Source organism: Rhipicephalus sanguineus, chromosome 2 (genome assembly GCF_013339695.2).
Source record: "Rhipicephalus sanguineus isolate Rsan-2018 chromosome 2, BIME_Rsan_1.4, whole genome shotgun sequence".
Classification (NCBI taxonomy): Eukaryota; Metazoa; Arthropoda; class Arachnida; order Ixodida; family Ixodidae; genus Rhipicephalus; species Rhipicephalus sanguineus.
This window is the reverse complement of record NC_051177.1, coordinates 90,614,437-90,636,787: the sequence shown is the minus strand read 5'-3', so window position 1 is coordinate 90,636,787 and position 22,351 is coordinate 90,614,437. Positions and strand designations below refer to the sequence as shown.

The window sequence follows — 22,351 nt, the reverse complement described above, 5'->3', positions numbered from 1 at the left end:
TAATGACTATGCCTACATCAGTATTCACAAGCCACTATATTACCAGCACCCGTGGCAAAATGATATCAAAACAAGAAACCAAGAGGTTGCTTGAAGCTGAAAGAATGATGTTCAGACGAATTCATGTAGTGCTCATCAAGCCTATGCTAGTTGAAAATATGCACTGGTGGTGCCGGAATGCACTAGCATCAGTTTTTCTTCTACCATTTTCGGTAAGAAATGTTCTGACCCCTACCACAACACATGGCGTGCACGAGAACTGACCTGGAAAGGGTGCCGACAGAGAACCTTCTTTCCTTTCTGAGGTGGCGGCTCGTCCATTTTCTGCATTAGATCCAGTAGAGCATAGCCTGCGCACGACACATTCATGCATGAAATTAAGGAGGCACTGACACAAAAATTTTGGCCTTGCGTTTTTTTGCTGCAATGTGTTACTGGGGCCTGTTAGTCATAACACGTGCTGCACATTGTTTGCTGCAGCGTGCAACAGGTAATTAATAACAGGCTCCTCATTACCGACCAGTGTCAGTTTCGGTTTCAAAAACGACAAGCCTCTGGGTGCAACTATCACCACCTAGCGGGTGTAGAGTTCGATCACGTCAGCACACATAACTGAGACGCACTTCCGCACGGTTCGCGAGCAGCCGCCCAGAAGTAGGCTGCTGGAGCGAATGCGGGGGAAAAAAAAAAAAAAGCGGCTATGACGTCATCATAACATGTTGCAACGCAATCACGTGAGGGAAGTAGGAGGTCCCCAAAGGTCACCTTTGAGGGCGTCAATAGTCCGAGGGTGTCGATTGCTCACGCAAACTTCAAAATTCATTTAAAATACCTTCCAAGCTATATTCGCTGTTGATATTTCACAGATGATATACGCATGTTCATGGGAATCGATCCCGCGGGTTATCTCGGCCGTGAAATTTTGTGTCAGTACCCCTTTAAAACTAGGTGAGCATTCGCACCCATGTGCATCGATTGTATACAGGGTGACAGAAACAATGTGAATAACAAAGAAAAAATAGACCATTCATTCGCTTCTGGCATGTCTTATAAGCAGTATCAACTCAGGTAAGACAAGACCAAATAAATTGAACAGACAGTTAGGCCATGGAAAGCATGGAGGACGTTAATTGTCATGTTTAGCTGTCGTGTACTAATTGTGACATAAACTGAAGTGGATGAAAAATCACCCATCCTGTCGGTGGGATCCCACCGATATATAAACGGTGTCTAACATATAGATGAGCCCCTCCCGAAAATTGCCCTTCCTTTGTTCATCAACACAAGTAGTCTCTTTCAGGTTGTCATGTAGCTTGATTTGTTTCTGCCAACTCTTCCAACTTTCTGCATATTACATCATTTTACTGTTGTGCGAATGTGTGTGGATCTCCTGTGCATAATCCTGGTCTTATGCAAGTGCTCTATATGCCTAGTACAAACACTAATCTGCATAGGTGCGGTGGAGAATGCCTAAAATATAGGGGTGTGCGAATAGTGAATTTTGGAACCGAATCAAATACGAATCGAATAGTGATGACACCGAATCGAATATGAATACCAATCGAATAGTAAGACAACCATTCTCAAAACGGTCCTAGAACTCCGCAGCGTTTTCTTTTTTTGAAAGAAATATTCACGAACTTTCACCAAAGAGCGTTGCGCTTACTTTTAACAGACTCAAAATACCACAGTTATGAAATCTGAGGTAAGCTCGTATACAGCAGCGACCACAACCTTCGAAATATTTCTAACTGTAGGCTGAAATAAAGCAGTGACTGCAGATACTTTGTCGCCTGCTTTTAAATAAAACTGAGACATAAAATCTAAACAGTTTTGAACCGAAGACTATGCATACACCTAAGGCGGTAATGAAACACATAAACCTGCCATCGCAACATGGTCCTCGGCACTGAACGCATGTAGACATCGGTGTTGAAAGCTGTACCTGCAAGAACAATTTATGCAAACACAACCCTTGCATCTATTGCTATTCATGAAGCTGAATGCAGGTGCACCTTCAGTTCTTACAAGATGAAGACAGGAACTGATTAATGCGATGCAGAGGCAGCATAGTAAAAACTGAGCGAGTATGGAGCTTTAATAAAAAGAAACGCCTTCATACGGTAATCAATATAGCATCGGTAGTTTCGTAAAAGCTTGGGCTGCATGCATACTGGTAATCTAGTGATTAAAAGAAGAAAAATGGCCTTTAACTATACCAAAGTTTCATTGTTTTGGGGTTCTCCCGTCGGTGCTAATTATTCGAAAACTATTAGAAAAATGTTACGTATTTCGAGTATATGTACTATTCGATTCGAGGACTGAATCGAATAGAATGCTATTCGATTCGTTATTCGAAATTTTCGAATATTCGCACACCCCTACTAAAATAAGCAAAGGTCAAGGGAGATTACTATTAGGCAATGGCTTCTAAAGCCAGAATACAGAGAAGTTCAATCTGGTTCTGACCTTGGTGGCCATAGAGGCGGTAACAGGCCTTCTTTCCAGGTATTGTGACCTTCTGGATGTCGAGGCTGAGCTTGATGCAAGAGAGGTTCTTTACCTCCACTAGCTTCATGAAAGCAGAAAAAAGAAGAGATTAAAGTAACAAATACTCTTTAAAATAAACGCGAACAGTATTTGACAACTGCAGTAACAAGAGTACAGACAACAAACCAAGTCCAACCCAAGCCATTTCAATGAATTCAAGCTCGACCCGCCACGGTGGTCTGGTGGTTATGGTGCTCAACTGCTGAACCGAAGGTCGCGCAATCGAATCTCGGCCGCACCAGCCGCATTTTCGATGAAGGCGAAAATGGTTGAGGCCCATGTGCTTAGATTTAGGTAGCATGTTAAAGAACCAACCCCAAGTGGTCAGAATTTCCGGAGCCCTCCACTACAACGTCCTAATAATCATATCATGGTTTTGGGACATTAAACCCTATCAATCATTATAATGAATTCAAACTTGCACCACAAATCGAAAGCATTGTAACTTGAGGGGGGGGGGGGGACACCTATGTATTTCAAAAGAATAGAATACCATGTACAAGTTAGTGCTGCAATTTACTATGTATGCTTGTGTTTGGTGCAGAATACATATTGTGAAAAGTGGACAGAGGCGAGACAGACAGTTTGTACTTCCCAGCCTGTCCCTTTTTCACCATATATATATTATTATTATAATAATAATTGTTGGAGTTTTACGTTTCAAAACCACGATATGATTATGAGAGACGCTGTAGTGAAGGGCTCTGGAAATTTTGACCATCTGGTGTTCTTTAGCATGCACCTAAATCTAAGTACACGGTCCTCTAGCATTTCACCTTCAACAAAATGTGGCCGCCGTGGCCAGGATATGATACGTATTTTGTGTTAGAAACAAGTATACGTGGTAAAACATCTACATATGGACAGCACAAACACTGTGGAGCAATACTTACTTATAATAAATAAGACTTTATGTCTCCAGGTTGTGACACAGATCAACTGCTTTTTGCGCATGTCACTGTCAGTGTCTGTCAAAAGTCTATGTGAATGTGGTAGCTAGATGTAAAAAAGAATCATATCAGGTCATGCTGTTGCCTGAAGTTGAACAGTTGAAGAAAAACTTTTTTGTCTAGAATCCCAGACCAGGCAGGGCTTTTCTTCAGTGGCTAGGCTTTCTTTACAATCAAAAAGTGTGGGTTTCCTTTGTAGCTATGTGCTACATAGACAACAATTCTTTCCCTTTCGCCAATTCCCCCCCTTGCGACCAACCACAGAGCCGATATGCCGCAGTCAAGGTGTTCAGTGTCTCAATGCAACTGAAAAGCTATGAGAGAATCCATACTGGGAGGCAGGATGGGGGTAGGGGAGACTCAACATTAATTTTGACCATGTGCAGCTCTTTAGTGTATGTGTACATACACATAAGTTCATCCGTGTTTTCGTCATTCTATACTCAGCAAAAATGCAGCTTCCAAGCTGCCGGCAATTCGGCTAACTACCTCTCAGCAGTGTAACAGAATAACCGCCAAGACAGCATGGTAGTTTGATAGCGGATAGGATAGTGAATAGGGTGGTGAAATTCTGATCATTCTTACTTTGGCGTCACATAGTTTCCAAGTAAATTTGCAGAAAACCCACAGCTCTACTAGTATTTATTTAGCCTGCCGTAACTAGGTGCATAATCGTAAAGGGCGCTATATAACTTGAATCTTTCACCAGCCGTGGCAGCTCAGCAGGTAAGGTGTTGCGCTGTTAAAGGGACACTAAAGGCAAACAACAATTTATGTCAGAGTGAGAGCTCAATGCATGACAACGTCTAAAACGGCAATATTATCAACAGCAGTGCCCTGCTTACCGAGAAATTAAGCTAAATGTATCACACGATGAGCGCCACAAGCGGCACATTTTGGAAATGATCCCGATAACGCGAGAGAGTTCGACTGCAATTTAATCACTCGCAATCAAACTAGCTGCAATAAAAAAAGAACCTTCTGTGCATCAAAAGACGTAATAAAGTTCTGCTTGTTCGTTCTCTTTGTTTCATGGCAAAAAGAACCTTCTTGACTTTGCCATGGGGAACGGCGCGCGTGGTTCAAAGGTTCCGTTTTCGCCGAACTGCGCTTCGCCCAGCACCCTGCTTCAGTCACGCGGTCGTGTCTCAGTGGTAGTTTCGGTATCGTGTGCTGCCGCGTGTGTTTTGCGCGCTTGTGAAAGTCGCTCTGACAGAAAGTTAGATAAAATGCCGTATCCATGTGATGTTGCCGGATGCCCGAATGGCGTACGCCGCCAGTGCACGCTGCCGCGCAGTAAAGGCGGGCAACGTTGGGCACGGCAGCAGTGACGTTAGAAATACAACTTTCAGGCGGGTGATTTGAAGTGCGCTAAGGCGATGCGGACCACTAAAACGTGATTTTATTTCAAAATAAGCACTTCCTTGGTACAAAAGTAGCACTACGAGGTTTCTGGACCTTTATTTCAAGAATCAATGTCGACTTAATATTTGCCTTTAGTGTCCCTTTAAGCTCGAGCACGTAGGTTTGATTTCTGGCTACAGGTGGCCCGCATTTCGATGGGATGAATTGCAAAAACAAGCTGCGTACACCCGCGATTTAGGTGCATGTTAAAGAAACCCAGGTGGTCAAACTTAATCCTGGAGTCCCCCACTATGATATGTCTTAATTGTATTGCAAGTTTCAGCATGTAATAATAATAACTTGCGAGATTTTATGTGCCAAAAGCATGATATGTGATTATGAGGCATGCTGTAGTGGACGACTCCAGAAATTTCAGCCACCTGGGGTTATTTAACATGCACCTAACTCTAAGTACAAGGGCCTCTAGCATTCTTGTCTATCGAAAATGCGACCACCATGGCACAGATCGAACCCATGCCATTCGAGCCAGCCCTGTGATCGCTGTACCACTGTGGCGGTTGAGGTTTGTGCACGTAAAAATCCACAAATTATTATTCTAAGGCAGTGTCCTATTCTTAATTCTCTTTAAATTTCAGTAAGACTGCCTCTCATGTTGCCAAGGAAACCCCGCACAAAAGTGATGTTTCAAGTGGAGCTCTAAAATGTATCCACAAGATGTGAGACCAGTGGTCACAAGACTCAAGGATGGATCTTGGCTTCAATAGCAGGTTCTGAACAGAAACACAGATTTCTGAACATTTTGTTTTTACTTTTTACACAGACAAAAACCGACTGCCATAAATCAACCGCAAGAGAAAAAGAGAAGGCTTTCATTGTACACCAGATCTCAATGTAACTGAACTAAAACTATTAGAACTGTCATGCCTGCTAGTGTAAACAAATCCGCAATGCTCACTTCACATATTCTGATCAATTTTAACACACTGCAGTCATCTTAAGGACGTTTTTAACTGTGCAAAGCAATGGTATGTGAAATCTCTCTTGATGCTTACCTTGTAGACACAGCCAAGGGCAGGTTGCTTTTGACATGTTACTAAATGAGTTCCGATGCCAAAGCTATTTATCTTGTGCCCCTATGAGAAAATTGAGAAGGGGAACTGTGTCCAAACAAACAGCAACGAAGCACACACAAAATCTACAGTACAGTACACTGTTAACGTGAACAATTAATCGAAATACTTGTACAGATTACTAATCAAATCAGACAGGGTAGCCATCAATGTCCTAAGATTTCATACTAGCTTGTGCAACCCGTCAACCAACACATCTCTTTAAAAATGCTAAAATTTCTGAAGTTATGCAAGAATGAATGCAAGAACGATGTTCCCATTAACAGCATACCATACTGTACATGCGTACAGCAAGCTGTAGCTGTAGCCTGCTTTCTCCAAGTGTGCAGGACTAAACTACAACAAAAGCAGGAAAAAAGACCTGCGTGAAGAAAAGACGTTGCAGCCACTGATAATATTCAAGCAAGGGTCCTTACACATGTCATGCCATGTTTTATACTCTTCCATGCCTGGAAGAAAGAAAAGGAGAGAAATGGTGGCAACAAAACTCAGCGTAGCTGGCTTGCCAACTATACTATTACTACTTTGGAATAGAATCGCTATTTGCAGTTTTAAGAACTTCAACCGTGAACGCTTCTGAACTAACAAATGTAACACCAATAGAGAGTCAAGTGAAGGATAAGTTCTTGTTGATATGGGTTAATAAACATGCGATGAGCTTTTCAACACAGACTAAGAGGCCAACAAGTCATGCAGCATTATGCGCTATCAAGCAAATAACGTGAGCGTTTGGGCAAGTTGGTAATTCATCGTCAAGAAAACTTCAACAGCGCGGAAAAACACGATGGACGAAGAGGGAGCTGACACAGACAAGTGCTGTCCATGTCACCTCCCTTTTCGTCCGTTCGAGTTTTTCTGCGCTCTTGAAATTTTGTTGACTATCAAGCAAGTGCAAGACAAAACCTTTGCAGAAATGCGGCATCTGAACTCTTTCACATCTCTGTCACAATATGAATTTCCTCATTAGCTCAACAACCGGTAGCCCTTTGGTTACATTACTTGTGTTAGCCCTTTGCGACACGGTGTCCTCATTTGGAGACTCGACTTACTTTTGCCATTTCTGTGCGCTGTTGGCAAGGAAGAGACCACGAATAGTAAGCTAATGTTAAATTTATATCACTTCTAAGTGAAATGTTTTGCTACACGTGATTGAGTTGGTGAAGGCAGTACCGTGTTTTACGAGTTTGTACGTGAGGCGTTTCAGCAGGAATTTCAAAATATTCTACCTTTCAGGAATGCTCACTGCCTGCAGATAACTATCGCATTTAACTTGAGTGGGTCGTTGAATTCTGCTGATGAAGAGTATAGCATGAGTGACAGTGCAATAATTAGATATATATTTACGTTGTAATGAAAATTAATTGCTTCGAAATACAGTGTAATTTATTTAACACTTACACTTGCCTTATTTTTGGTCTCCAGATCCTAGGCATCAAATTATATAAATTTCACACGTTTATAGAGAGTCGTTCATAATGCTTGTCGCAAAGGGTTAGGATAACTTAAAGAGGCCCTGCAACACTTTTCCAAGTAACCATCAAATGGCTTTACTAAAGGAGTTTATTGCCTCATGAATCAACCACCGCAAAAATTTTTAGAATCCGTCAAGTACGACCGAAGTTAGAGATTTGTCGCACGCTACAATTGCTTTCTCTCTTCTATCGTCCCGACGAATGCACTGGAAGCTAAGCAGGGAGGGATGGCACGGGGGAAAGAAGTCACGCCACAGGCGCGTCATGACCTTGAGCACTTTTTCTTTTTTTTCTTTCAAATGCGCAGCTTACCTTCAGTGTGAGTGCAAGCAAGTGCGTGGGCACGTGGCGGCCGTTGTAACTATGCTGCCCATGATGCTCAAATCGGCTAACGGCTGTGAATTTGGGTATATGGCGCAGTCATTTGGGCTTATAGCATCATTTGTTGAGAGAGGGGGGAACGATTTCTAGCTGACTGATTCTAGCCGGCATCATTAATTGTAGATTACAGGCGGCATGTTGCACTATAATATTTGGCTCGCATGTTTTCAGGAGCCTCGACTACCGATCGTCGGCATTTTCTGACCACGCTGAAAAAGTGTTGCAGGACCCATTTAATTAGATAAGTATATTTTTTCAGGGTCTCGTAACACTTCCCCTAAAGGTCTGCTTTAGTGGCTTCATAGGAACTTGAACCACACTGAAAATGATAAAGAGCTAAGCGGGAAACGCTTTGCAATAATAACCGTTTAGAATGGTCAAGCGACGACGAAAAATCAGGGAAATCGAACATTCAGAGAAGTTTGCTAAGGTTCAAGGGATCCTCCCCAAGGGCCAGAATTCTCTCTTCCCCAACCCACACACGCTATTTCACATGAAAGAAGGCTGCACGTGACGCCCCTGCTGTAGACACACAGATGGTGAACAGTGAATTCTTTCAAGTCAATGGAGTGGTGATGCTAGGCAATATAAAAGGGCGAAAATAATGAAAGGACGAGCAGAGCCAATCAACGAAAAAACAGACTATATGATAGAGCGTGATCTCCAAGACAGATTTTTAGCATCCATGAATGTGTTTCCTTCTAGCATTACCTGTGGGTTTTGATTAATACAATGTTTCGTCTAGCTCCTCGTGCAGAAGCAGTAAAAAAGAATCCGATGCAATGCTTTCTCCACGACACAAATGGAACAGCTAATCAAAGATGCGTAAATGAAGCATCGGTGCAACCCTTTATCTCTGCCAAGGTGCATTTCATGTGGTTCCTGTGTAGTGGACATTTACCGTGATACGCATTTCAACCAGAATATATAAGTGTTTTTTTATACAGCATGAGGTAGACTTACCAACAATTGGCAAGCCTTTTAACACCACGCACATTATTTTAGGGACAAAGCCCTAGGGTCTCAGCGTGTCGGCACGCATCGTCATGTCCTGTCGTGACGGTCCATTTGCTTGTGCACAAGAGAGGGTGCCACCGCCTCAGCGCTCACCGTGTGGAGAGAGCGAACAGCGCACGTTGACTACAGAAACGTTCTTTCTATGATGAACGCTGAACTACCAACTCGCAAGGAACGAGAACGTGCCCTCGGAGACAACGCTAATGCGGACAGCGTCTGCTAGAGAGTTTCTCGATTGAAAAAACCGACTGCTCGCATGGCACAACCGTTCATTGGCCACCAAATATATATAGGCATTCCATCTTGACCTGCAATGTAGTGCCGGTTGGAGACTTCTCTTGTGCGTAGTTGAACAATAAACATTCACAGCGTGCACCTTAACTAAAAGCGGACTGCAAATCTCTGTGTTTAATCTCTCTTCTGTCTCTCATTGCCCATTAGCAGTGATTTTGCTGTGGGAAACGCCGACGCACACTGCATGCCTCGCCCCTCCACAGGTTTTTAATGGAGCTGAAACACCCTTCCCCACATGCGTTGCCCCTCCCCAAATTTCCTTCTTTATCATTAGGCGAGCTTAGAGCCTGTGTGATTTGATATGATGCGGGACACTACACTCTGTCTCATCAACATTGTGCAGTGGAGAAAAAGCTATGCGGCGCAAGAGCTAACCGAAAACAGAGGAGTAGAAAAATGCTCCTTTGTTACATGGCACCGATAACCTTTGGATAGAACACACAAAGCCTGCTATTGCTTTTTTTTTTAATCCAAAAATGCTCCAGACCCGTTAAAGCGTGTGCAGGAGTGGGAACATAAACAGTGTTGTTTACAACGGTGACAAAAAATTTTTTTAGCTATTAGGAGTGGTAAATATCTTGATGCGAACAGGGCTACCATTCTGTAGTATAATGCCTTTTCTTGCTTTTCGCTCTTTGTCAGTGGTCAGAGAGACGGGGTCCAACCACTTTACCAATGGGATCAGCCAGCCGGCATCAGTGGATGACAAGACTAGTGTAGAATTGAGCAGGAAGCATCGATAGAAAGTAACAGCCCTGAATACATTGCATGTTGTTTACAGGGGAGTCAGTTTACAGGGCAGGCAATACAGGAGGTGTTAGAAGACATAACAATATTAGATGGCCAACAGTTGAGTCTCTGTGATTAAGTATAGATGACAGGTTAAAAGATTCATGCAAATGATGAGATCATGGCATTTTGAAGCGAGTATGGCATAAGACAAATTTTAATCTAGAAATGATGCTTCATTGCGAAACTGTTCAAAAGCTTGGCCTCATCAGCAAACCTGAAACAACAAAACGCCTTAAGTAGACTCAATATACAAATATGATCGTAAAATAGAATGCTTATAGAAATTAGCTATGTGTTTTCGGTAAGGACAGCAGACCGAATCGGTGCATGTACTCTAAACATGACCTCCCTAGTGTCTAGTAGGCGTTTAGTTTGACCATGTACATGTGTGTGCTTAACGCCAGTTACGATTTAAAGTTTCAAATCAGATCAAACTTTGCTTCACATCTGGTGGAAAAAAATTTACCTTCAGCTTTATGATAAATGGCAGACATATGCGGCTCCCAATAAAGATTTAACATGAGGCTGAGACCCAGACAGTTTAGCTGACCGATTTTGCCGATATTAGTGCTTCTATCCCATAAGTCTAAAACAGATTTGCTTTGTCTTGTTGGCAAATTACATGCAGGGAGTTTCCGCCATATACAACTTCTTACCAAGTGCTATAGCAAAAGCAGGTTAAGTGAAATTAATTACTGCAGTTACCTCCTCCCCCCCAACACCATTTCGGGAAAATGGGAAAGCCCTACCTCCAACTGCGAGTATATAGTACAAGTAACATGCAATCCTATACAATCCCACAAATAAAAGAACCCCGAAAAAAAGGAGCAAACATTTCTTTTTTTTTTGGGCTCTGACCTGCTCATTGAGTGAGATGATGGTCTCCTCGTTGATGTCATTGCTGGCCACAATGGTGAGGGTCTTGAACCACTCCTGGTTGTACTTGTCGGCGAGCTCATCAAAGATGTGGAAGGCGCACGAGGAGAGGTATGCCAGGTCACCACTGTCTATGCGAACACCCAGCGCACGATAGCCAAGGTCATTCAGGGCCATGGCAACGGCGGAAAAATTCAGCAGCCCACTCCTGCAACGCAGTTGTCAAGGGAACGTCCATATTGTCGCATTGTAGTGACAACGAGTGGCTTTGTTCTTCAGCCCGTTAGGAAGAGTGCAAAAAGTTAGAAATAGTGCAAAAAAATGCCATTCGCTTTACTTACAACAGCTTTGGACACACCTCAATTACAGCACAGAACTTAATAGCTTGAACTAATCTACGAACACTAACTGAAAGGAACCGTATAAGCAGACAAATATCTATATAGACTGATAAAAGGACATTACAAGATAGACCGTACAGAAATCCTTGCATTTTCATCCGGATATGCTACACGACAAAGGCACGAGCTCACAATAGCGACCTGTGTAAGCCGTAACAACTCCTTTAAACCTTCGTTCTTTCTGCGCTGGAACAAACACACCAACACCAAACTTTTTCAGCCGTCTTTAGCATCATTCTCTTTCAGCCTCAACAAGAGTGTATAAATTTATACAACTTAGCTCTGTAACCCCTCATACATTTGATTAGTTTTATTTGTACTATGGAATGTAAGTGCTTCATTTTGCTTTAAGTTGTTTTGTGAATACTGCTGTGTTTTTACATACTGGCTTTCTCCATTTGCTTGCTTTTATGTTGTTGTTACCCTGTAACCCACTCTATGAAAATCCCTAAAAGGAACTGCAGTATTTATAAATAAATAAATAAATAAATAAATAGAGACACATACTATGGCACAGGACTCACCGAAGGACATCATAGGTGTCAACCAACGCGAGGAAATTTTCAGGGAAGGAAACTGCATACGAGATGAATGCGGCCAGCTCCCCACTGCTCGCCTCGTCCTCTATGGTCTTGAACAGGCCTGTCAGTTCCTTTCTCCATTTGCAGCACAGCTCCAGGAAATCCACTTCCTCTCCTCCGACTGCCTTCAATTTCTACCGAGCAAACAGCAGGAGAACACAGAAACTTGACAAGAAGAACCTTTGCAACTGAGCCCCAATCCCAAACTGGGATCACTGTAGCATTTTAGCATGCTGCCATAAAAACTGTCAAGTATAACCCCTTTGGGTGCAAATTATCATAGACTCTTGTAAATGTGTCAAAACTACACAACTTTATTCCAAGGCACTTGATATTCTATTGTAAGAGAAGGTGGTAACACATTTGATTTGTGCATTTCTCAGTAGTTAACCCTAATTAGAGTGTAAGTGTAGATGTATTTATTCTGATGTCAGTCATGTTCTATTTTTTCATGCCATATGAACCTAACATTTAAGAGTAGGCAGTATATTTTAAAGGGGTTCTGAAACACTTTTACAGCGTGGCTGTTATGGTCGAGGTATGCCATGTGTCGTAGATAGAAAATTATCCTCATAGCGAACCGGCACGCACTCAATCACCGCCCAAGCACTCTGTACAGATGGTTAACAAGAGAAGCTGAAACGTGTAGCACCGATGTTCATCACTGTCATCATCAGCCTGACTACGCCCACTGCAGGGCAAAGGCCTCTCCCATGTTCCGCCAATCAACCCCGTCCAGTGCTTGCTGCTGCCACGTTATACCCGCAAACTTCTTAATCTCATCTGCCCACCGAACTTTCTGTTTCCCCCTCATACATTTGGCCTTCTCTTGGAATTCAGTCAGTAACTGACCAGCAGTTATCTTGCCTATGCGCTACATGCCCTGCCCATTTCTTCTTCTTAATTTCGACTAAGATGTCCTTAACTCCCGTTTGTTCACTCACTCAATCTACTCTCTTCTTGTCCCTTAAGGTGACACCTATCATTTTCCTTTCAACTGCTCCTTGCGTAGTCCTCAATTAAAGTCGTAGTCCCCGATGTTCATCACTGGCTTAATCCAGTAATAAACACCGCGTCCCCGCGATGCGAAGGCGAGCGTTGTAACCACTCGGCTATCCAGGAACACTATAGTATAGTATAGTATAGTATAGTATAGTATAGTACAGCAAGGGGATGGGAAAGGGAAGTGAGGGTGAGTAGGGAAAGGGGGAGGGGAGAATGAGTACAGAGTGAGAGAGAACGAAAGGAATAGAAAGAAAAAAAATAGTAGCAAGAAAGGGAAGAAAGACAGAAAAAGATAGAAAAGCAGAGCGACAAATAGACATAGAGAGAAAGAAATTGAAAGACACAGACACAAAAAAAAGATAAAGAGAGCAAGCATAGACATGTATAGTGTAGTATAGCAAGGGGTGGGAAAGAGAAAGGTGAGAGGGTAAAAGCCTAGCCAAGTCAGGACAAGCTGGCTGCCCACCAGCTCTGCTGTGACCCAGCCTTGTGTAACTTAGTACAAGCTGCACTAATGTTTTTGGAACATGGTCAGACAACGCTGCCAATCGAGAGTGGAGGCTTCCGTGTACATGCGCACCAAATATTACAGCACTGCATGCAGCAGGGAATTTACAATTATATCTCTAAGGCAACTAGAAACCGCTTGCTTCTCTCTCGGCAAATTATGCTGTTAGAGGGACCAACTATGTCAGAGGAACTATGTCATTTGAGCATTCTTGTGCTGCGCATTTACCATCTCTGCCACAGGATGCCGCCACATGTCCACTGTAGGGCCACTAACACACTCATGACAACAGTGAAAGGGAGCCAACACGTTAAAAGAAAAAAAAGATAAAGTGCTTAAGGTCATGACGCTTGTCAATGTAGCTTCTTGCCCTTTTGTCATTGTCACCTGTATAGCTTTGAGGGCACTCGTTGGGACAAAAAAAGCTCGTTGAGAAAAAAAAAGTGCTTAAAGCATTTGACATATTTCTGTAACTCTGCACGTGCTTGACAGAGTTAAAAAATCTTGGCAGCAATCTGTTCGCAAGCCAATAAACTTCAACAGTGAGGTCATTCGATGATTACTAGGAAAAGTGTCGTAGGGCCTCCTTAAAAGTGTAGGATACCAGCAGCATATTTTGTTCATCGCAGCCCTTAGTAAACTCAGACTTTCTTGAAGAGCAAATGGTAAGCTAATTAACCTGCTTGGCTTTTGCAATCGTTTTACTGCGGCAATAGTTACGAGCTTGAAACTAGCTCAGGTGTGTCTGTACGTCCATTTGGTTACTATAACAATGACGACTACCATTTTCATCATGTCGTCTTCGCTACTGTGTCTTCATCCAGATACCTCATTCGCACCTTCACCTAATGACCAACATAAATAAAGCTTTTCCAGTGCAAGCCATCGAACTCTTGCCCCTTTAAGAATACTGGTACCACATGTGAGGCTAACCATTGTGCTACTGCGCAGCTCTGGCACTTGGCAACTTGTGCAGAGATTTTCACCCCATGCAGGCTACGAGTGCACGTATTCTAAGCAGCTGCACATCTGACTGAGCCTTTGTGCATGTATTTTGGAGGCCACAGCATGAAAAGCTGCAGCACATGATTACAACGTTACGTATATTTTTCGAAGAAGCTTCTTAGAAGATCGCACTGCTCGCTGAAAGCCAGCTGCTGATGCAGTAAACATGTCATGATGAAAATCACACAAATCACTTAAGTTTTCCAGCAGGTTTGTGCTTTAGAAAGCAAGAACAAAGGTACACAGAACAACAAGCAGCTTACTTTTTCTTTGAAAGCACAACCCTGCTAGTATGCAACTCCAACTTGCACAAGAAGCAGCACTCTTAAAATTGTTGATTGTCTATGACTTCTTGCTGCCACCTGCCGCAACAATTACCCCGCTGATGTGGTGACCTTACGCCAGCACAAATACAGATGCAGAAACAGTATCTAGCTGGAAACAAAGATGCGTACACAGTAGGTCCTACACTCAAAATGGTACATGTCTACTCAGCAAAGTATTCCAAAAACTTCGGCAGATCCCACACCCTGTGGGAATTGGTTTGATGCGAAGCAGTCAGACAGTAGTTCTATGGTGCATTTATTGGCTTTGAGCCAAGCATTACGAGGCGAATCGATGTGTTCTTTGTAAATGTGTGCAGTTGTGTGCACATTGTGGGCTTACCAGGCATGTCGACTACACTGACATTTAAATAGTAACTAGGGGTGTGCGAATATTCGAAATTTCGAATATTTTTCGAATAGTGTTTGCTATTCGATTCGATTCGCACTGGAATTTTACTATTCGAACTTCCCAAAAACAAATACAGTCAACGTCCGATATAAAGTGCCCCTTCAGATTTTCAATATGCTTCACCTCATTATACTCTCGTATTGCGGAAATGCTGCCTTTCAAGCTCCGTTACGGTCGAACTTTGCGAAGACACAGTCAACGTCTGATCGAAAGTGGTCCCTAGATTTTTAATATGCTTCACCTCATCATATCCCGGTATTGCGGCAAAACTGCCTTTCAAGCTCCGCTACGGTAGAACTTTGCCAAGAGACAGTCAACGTCTGATTGGAAGTAGTCCCTAGATTGTCAATATGCTTCCCCTCATCACAACCCGGTATTGAGGTAAAGCTGCCTTTCAAGCTCCGTTACGGTCGAACTTTGCCGAGACACAGTTAACGTCCGATTAAAAGTGGTCCCTAGATTTTCAATATGCTTCACCTCATCACACCCCCGTATTGCGGCAAAGCTGACTTTCAAGCTCCGCTACGGTCACAAGTGTATTAACTCAAGAAAACGCTGGTTCCAACATGAAGATGAAAGATGTGGCAGAGTTGGGGGCTCAATTAATGCTGTTTTTGGCCTGAAATTTGGGCAGGAACTCCGAAAAATCGGACGCCGAAGCTTTTCAGCATCCAAAATTTCAGATGTTCTTACATATCGATGTCTACGAAGCAGATTTGGAACTCCAGACTTGAAGGGAGCGCACCCTTGTCTGCCACATCAGTTGGGCTCCCACAGAAGTTGAAAGAGGAGTAGAGGCTGAGGAAATGGCACCTTTGCCTATCACGTGTAAAGTGTTGTCGGCAACACTTTGGTTGCACCAAATCATGTACATAAATAGAATTCGGCCTCTACATTGCCTCATTCTTGATAAGACAACTATGAAACACCACCCCACCAATCATCAACCTAGCGAAAAGAAACACTTTCACGTTGCTATCTCATAAGAATATGCTTAGGAATCCTCTCTAACATTTTTGTCTGCAATTGCGCTTCGAAGTATTTGAAAAATATTCTAGAAATATTCGAGAAATATTTGAAAAATATTCGATTCGATTCGCACTCACACTTCAATATTCGAATTCGCTTCGCACCCAAAATTTTGCTATTCGCACAGCTCTAATAGTAACTTGTGGTCTGACGTAGTATAAGCACACGTTAGAGCACAGGCGTCTGTGTTAACGTAGAGAAGTGAACGCTACGGTGCGATGATGTGAATATCATACGTAAATTTCGTTAGCGTATTCTTCTGGGACCGAGCAACGGTTGAATATAGCTTGTTGAATCATAGGAATACAAATGTAATGTAATGTTTATTAGACTGCTATAAAAGTGAAGCCAGCAATGCAACCACAAGTGACGTTAACCTGACATGACGCCTGTATCGTAGGAGTACATGTGTAGTGTTTATTACTTTGTTATAAAATTAGGTAGCCAGCACTACAACCACAACTGACGTTGCACCAATATTACGCCTGCATAGGGTGCTTTTCCAAAGCAGTTTCTAGATCTGGCGGACTGCCACCGGACTACCGGACTGCCACACAGAATGCTTAGGTCCGATTCTTGCTGGGATCCTAACTTTTATTCTTTGCAATCGTCAGGTCAACGCTGCCCATGTCCATTTTTCTTAACGTTCTCTTCTGGGTAGATATAAACTGTCAATAACCTGTGGCGCATACCCGTACATTGCGGCCCGTGGTATACGGGTATGTGCCACACATGTCAGGAGGAAAGGGCTTCATGATGTATGCGACAGGATCTTCACGTTATTCATGTCATGACCGGACAGCTATATTCATCGAACTCTCTTACCCTCCCATGCCAATTTTGTGGCTAGATAGATAGACAGATACGTAGGTAGAAACGCTCATAGTACCTTGGGTTCACTAAAAAATGCTTCGCACTGAATAGTATTTCAGTTTTCCTATTTTAAGTAAGCCTTCTGCGAGAAACTGTAAATGACAGAAAATGGCAATGCCTTTCTTCTCATATAGAAGGCAGAAGGGAACTAATAGTGAAGCAGCAAGATCGCTGCGGTTTAGCACTACTCGCAGCATGATACTTACTCGGAGTTTGCAATCTTCCAAGCAAGAGAAGCTCATGATAAAAGCATGGGCATGTGTTCCCTTCAACGGAATATTGAAGAGCTTCCCTGCGAGCACATTGCTCGTCCCATCAAAACCTGAAAAACAGAACTCTTATGTGCAAACTTTCATTTGGATTAGACAGCATGGTATTACAGGTCTCTTGCATCTTCGAGAGACCCGAAACAGCACTTCACCCCCCTGTTCATATATTGGTGCACACAGATGTTCCTTCCTAGAAGATAACAAAATACAAGAATAACACTAATGCTACCATATTTGCCAGGCTACAGTCTGTAGACTAGTATATACAACTTTGCTTCTTTAAGACCAGCGGTGTGCTTGAAATAGAGAAGGCCCAACTGTGCTATGCCTGCAAGTTTTTTCTGAGCTATATATAGCCTGACCTGTTGCAATATTTAAAGGAAATAAAAACACACTTGCACAATGTGCATGATTTCTTTCCAGTCAAACGCGAATTTCAACTTACACCTGCCGGAAAGCAACGTCCAACTGTGGACATAAAAAAGTTTTCGGGGCTCTTCATCGTCATTTCAACTGACGCATATGTATTAGCTCCCCACTGTTTGCATAATATAAAAGTTACAAGACCAAATTTATGGCCCCTACCCCGCTCAGCCCGTTAGGGGGACAAGAGTTCTTTGGCTCACCAAGTGCACACACATACGACTAAGGGCAATTTAGACGCACGAATTTAGAAATTATGAAACATCCACCCTTTCACTGGTAGTCATGCTATTTGCAAGCTGTTCAATTACGCTTTTTAGATTACATACAAGTGCAAACTCACCACCAAGGTAGGTGTACTTGGATGCTGACAGGCCTCCATCAGGACCTTGAGCTCGTCTCAGGCCAAACTCGAGCAGGCTTATATTCAACCCAGCGGCTAACCGGAACCTTGCGGCATTCGTAGTCACTAAACTTCATAAAAGAGGGGCAACACGCAATGACATCACTAAAACTAAACGTCAAAAATTTTTGCTGTCTATCCTAAAGCTCTGAAGATAACCGTGCATCCCTCATGGCCTAACAGCACAAGATATCGATAGTTCATGAATTAGAGCAGGTCCACAACTTGACATTGTGCTTCTGCTTTCGAGGTACCGATCTTTCCATTAGTTACATAAATTAACGTCTTTTTTTTTTAAGTGTGCGAACTCTGGCACGCCAACAGAACACAGCAGCATGGTCAGGAAAGTGTGGGAGGGTTCAGAAAAAAAGTTGCATTTTAAGAAGTGCCTGCTGTGTGCTAGCACATAGTCTAGACCGTGAATCAGTGTGGTCTCTAACGCTTTTCAGAAGATTAGTAGCAATACAAAGCATCCAAAGACACTACGGAAACACTGTTGATGTTTTACATGGACTCTTAGGATGTTGGTAGCAGTGAGCACTAAACAGTAACTCACCATACATATGTTCCCGTTACATTTTAGTGCATCAATATCGAGTAAAAACAGCAAAAGATAAGGTTGTGTGTTCTGCATTCAGAACAGAAGCTGATTTTCAGTGTAGTCGTAGACCACTTACCTGGCGTAATTTACGAGGTTTAGAAGCGTGGTTTCGAAGAGCTGCAGCACAGCGAGTGGCCCTTCCACTCTTATTAACGGCACCCTTGGGAACACAACAGTTCCTTCTGGTACTGCATAAAGCTTCACTTTTTCTGCCGTCAAAGATGAAAGGTAATCGTAGTACTCGGGTTCAACGCTGGCCGGAAGGATGCTCTTCAAATATTCAATATCTGAAAATACGTTTTGCGGGTCGTGTTCAGCACTTTCTAGCAGTAAGAAACAAAATTAAGACTAACACAAAACTTCAAAATGCGCTGTTAGGAATTTGCCTACAGAACGTGGAATCGGTAAAATTTGGTGCCGGGCGAGTTGGTTGATTCTAAGGAATGCATGTGCCACCATAGACGTGCGCACAGGGGGGGCAGGGGGAGGGCGCCCCCCCTAATCACCTAAACGGGGGGGGGGGGGCAAAATCTACCCTATAGATTGACTTAGTAGGGTGGGGGGCACTGCGATAAACCTTTGGCCCCCCTGATGGGGAACCCTGCACACGCCTATGTGTGCCACTGCAATGGCTCAGTGGTTCCGGTGCTCGGCTGCTGACCCAAAAAACACGAGTTCAATCCCTGCCGCACCGGTCGTATATGGATGGATGGTTGGTTAGTTTATGGGGTTTAACGTCCGAAAGTGACCAAGCTACGAGACTCCGGTTCATTCCGACATTCTGGTGTTCTCTAACGTGCACTGACATTGCACACTGCGCAGGCCTCTAGCATTTCCCATTTTGATGTAGGCGAAATGCTAGAGGCCTGTGTAGTGTGCGATGTCAGTGCACGTTAGAGAAACACAGGTGGTCGAAAATTACCTGGAGCCCTCCACAACTGCGTCTCATAGCTAGCAGAATCCCTCTAAGAAGACACTAAAACATAAACTAACCTATAGAATGCATATGTTAATGCGAAGAAGAAAAAGACAAGTGAACGAAGGAGTAGGAAGCAAATGTTGAACTCCTGATCTTTCGCTATTTTTGGTTATCCTGTTATTGTTCGTCATTGTTTTCCTGTTCGCGCTAGCAAGCGTCGGTGTTTACCTCAGTGGGTAAAACACTCGGCTTCTGAGCGTCAAACCTACGGCCTGAAATTAAGCAGTGACGTCAGAAAGCTTAGCGATTCGCGGTATTCGACAAAAACGGTGAACATAGCTAATGCAAAAAATACCTCGTCGCAACATCCACTAGATTGTCATATTTAGATAATCATCTTTCCAGCAATTGGATGCGTAAAGAGACTTGCTCACCGCTTGTGGAGTAACGGAAGGTTTGCAAAAAGCGAATGCAATCCTCCAAACCAGCGAACACGGTGAATTCTCCTTGAAACGGATTCTTCCTGAAAAAAAGGTCGAACACGGCTTCGTCGTCGTGCTTGCCGCTTTTCCAGTAAGCGTACGCCATCGTGATCTGGTACAGATCTGAAACAAAGGCGAAAAGGCGTAAGGTAACAACATTTCGAGACGTCAAAATCGACATCCGCTTCATATACTGTATATAAAGCTAGTCGTTATAGCCGTATACCTGTAAGAAGCGCCATGCCTGGCGATCAGAAACCAACGCCTGCTAGTCGCAAGCCCAGGGTATGCAACGCTCGTTTCCTGGCAGCTCGCACTGGAGCCGCTGCTCCCCCTTCCAGCCAAAACACAATGCAGCGGGCGTGAATGAATAAGTGTCACGCTGTGCGGCCGCTCGTCTTACACGCTGAGCAGCAGCGCGAAAAAAGAAACCGAGACAACCCAGGCACGCAGCGCTCGCCCAGTCAGCCCTGAGGTTTCGCCTTATGCTCACACTACCGCCATACGACCCAAGCAAAATCTAACATTTCTCCGTTAAATCACAACGCCACTAGTGGCCTGCCCACCTGTGAGCAAGGGTTGGACGACGCCAACCCGTAACGAAGTTGAAGTCCGGGCTTCGGGCCCATGATGGGATCCTCCCACAAGTGCCATGCCAAGTTTGCCGTCTCTCCGGACGTGTCCCGCAATTTTGTCGCTGCGAATTGTTCTTGTCTTATCACGAGAAGTGATACATGCGCGTGCTGGTGTTGCTGTCGCGAATGGAGAGTATACTGCGAGCAAACAGGTCCCTGTCAAGGTTACATAGAGACGACGGAGCAGGCGCACGAAACCAACGCACAGCTGCGCTTTTGCAGCGTGCGTAGGCTTTCATATGCAGAACTGATTGCCATCGCGATGGGGCTGGACAAAGTGAGTGAGCTTCCGTGTGGCGCGCAATTCTCCGGCCGGGAATTATCGTAATGAAACCGTTCGGCGCAATATTGGTTGATTCAGGATATTTTTAGGGGCGAAGCTCCTTATAGCGGCACCCGTTCGTCCCACGTAGCGTAGTATGTAACCAGTCTTAAATGTAAACATTTCGACAGAAGTCTGTCTGGCTGGGTAGAAGAATTAAGAAGTTGAAATACCTCCAGCCACAAATTCTTGGAGGAAACCCGACGTTTCGAGACCGGCTTGGTCTCTTCTTCAGGGGTGACTGTGCTGATCAGGGGGGCTTCGTCGCAGCTTCTTTTTGGCTCGGAACAATGCCTCCGATCTACGTGCACGGCCTCCGGAATGTGAGGGAAAGAGAAAGGCGGAGCCAAAAAGAAGCTGCGACGAAGCCCCCCTGATCAGCACAGTCACCCCTGGAGAAGAGACCAAGCCGGTCTCGAAACGTCGGGTTTCCTCCAAGAATTTGTGGCTGGAGGTATTTCAACTTCTTAACCAGTCTTACGCTTTGACCTGCAAGGTGGTGCCGGTGGGAGATTTTTCCTGTGCGTTGTTGTACAATAAAAAATTCGCAGCGTTAGCTAAAAGCCGACTTCTTCTGTCTCTCATTCCCATTAGCAGCCATTCTTTACCTCCAAGGTAGTGCCTGGTGAGATTTCTCCTGTGCGTGATTAAACAATAAAAATTTTGTTCAAAACGCCGTTGATTGATGAAATAAACCAACAAAAGACGCCAGATGTTTTGTAAAAGCAAAACGAAAGAACGCCAGATGTTTCTAAAGCAAAACGAAAAGACGCCAGCTGCTTAACGAAAGACGCCAGATGTTTTCTAAGCAATGGTTTTCTAAACAATGAAAATTCACAGCGTACATGTAAAATTAAAGTGCGCTGCAAGTCGTCATAACTCATCGAACCTTTAGTATAAACGCGCCCGATCTCACGTCGGTGATGATGTACTGGGCAGAATTCACGGAAGATTCACGGTTTACCGATGAACCTCCGCAGCTTCGCCCACTCATCATCATTCACTCCGTGGATATGCTGTGATTTTTTTTGGGGGGTGACAGATCGCTCACATATTCACATTTGATTAGAACGAATGCTCGAACAGGCTAGCGCGCTCTCAGAAGTAAAATGCTGACACTTTCACAATCGACGTCCGTTAATACAACCTTGAAAAGACCGACGAAATTGGTCGAATTATTTGGTGGGTCGAATTAAGCAAGAGACACAATAACAGCAAAACACATCGCTGACTCATTTGGCAGTATTTGGCGCGATCGCAACACGTCCCCAAATCGAACCCACATCCACGTGTGTCCAAAGTAGAAAATTAACACACCATATTAAAGCGTTCA

The 22,351-nt window shown here is 43.8% G+C and overlaps 1 protein-coding gene across 4 annotated transcripts in view; it reads right to left on the bottom strand.

Annotated features, from left to right (window-relative positions):
- Window positions 1-20,928, bottom strand: part of LOC119383353 (nicotinate phosphoribosyltransferase) — a 29,804-nt gene extending 8,876 nt beyond the window's left edge. The window contains exons 1-11 of one of the 4 annotated variants that reach the window (XM_037651438.2): window positions 20,628-20,928; window positions 20,014-20,184; window positions 18,737-18,947; window positions 18,000-18,130; window positions 17,171-17,286; window positions 11,753-11,943; window positions 10,810-11,035; window positions 6,412-6,444; window positions 5,918-5,998; window positions 2,470-2,572; window positions 265-350 (exon numbers count right to left, since the gene is read on the bottom strand). In XM_037651438.2, the coding sequence (XP_037507366.1) occupies window positions 265-350; window positions 2,470-2,572; window positions 5,918-5,998; window positions 6,412-6,444; window positions 10,810-11,035; window positions 11,753-11,943; window positions 17,171-17,286; window positions 18,000-18,130; window positions 18,737-18,947; window positions 20,014-20,184; window positions 20,628-20,715 (1,437 nt within the window). In that variant the 5' untranslated portion in view covers window positions 20,716-20,928. Of the gene's footprint in view, window positions 1-264; window positions 351-2,469; window positions 2,573-5,917; window positions 5,999-6,411; window positions 6,445-10,809; window positions 11,036-11,752; window positions 11,944-17,170; window positions 17,287-17,999; window positions 18,131-18,736; window positions 18,948-20,013; window positions 20,185-20,287; window positions 20,408-20,627 lie in introns of those variants that run through there. The other 3 variants (XM_037651434.2, XM_037651437.2, XM_037651436.2) reach the window with 3 other exon arrangements.
- Between the last annotated feature and the right edge of the window lie 1,423 nt (window positions 20,929-22,351).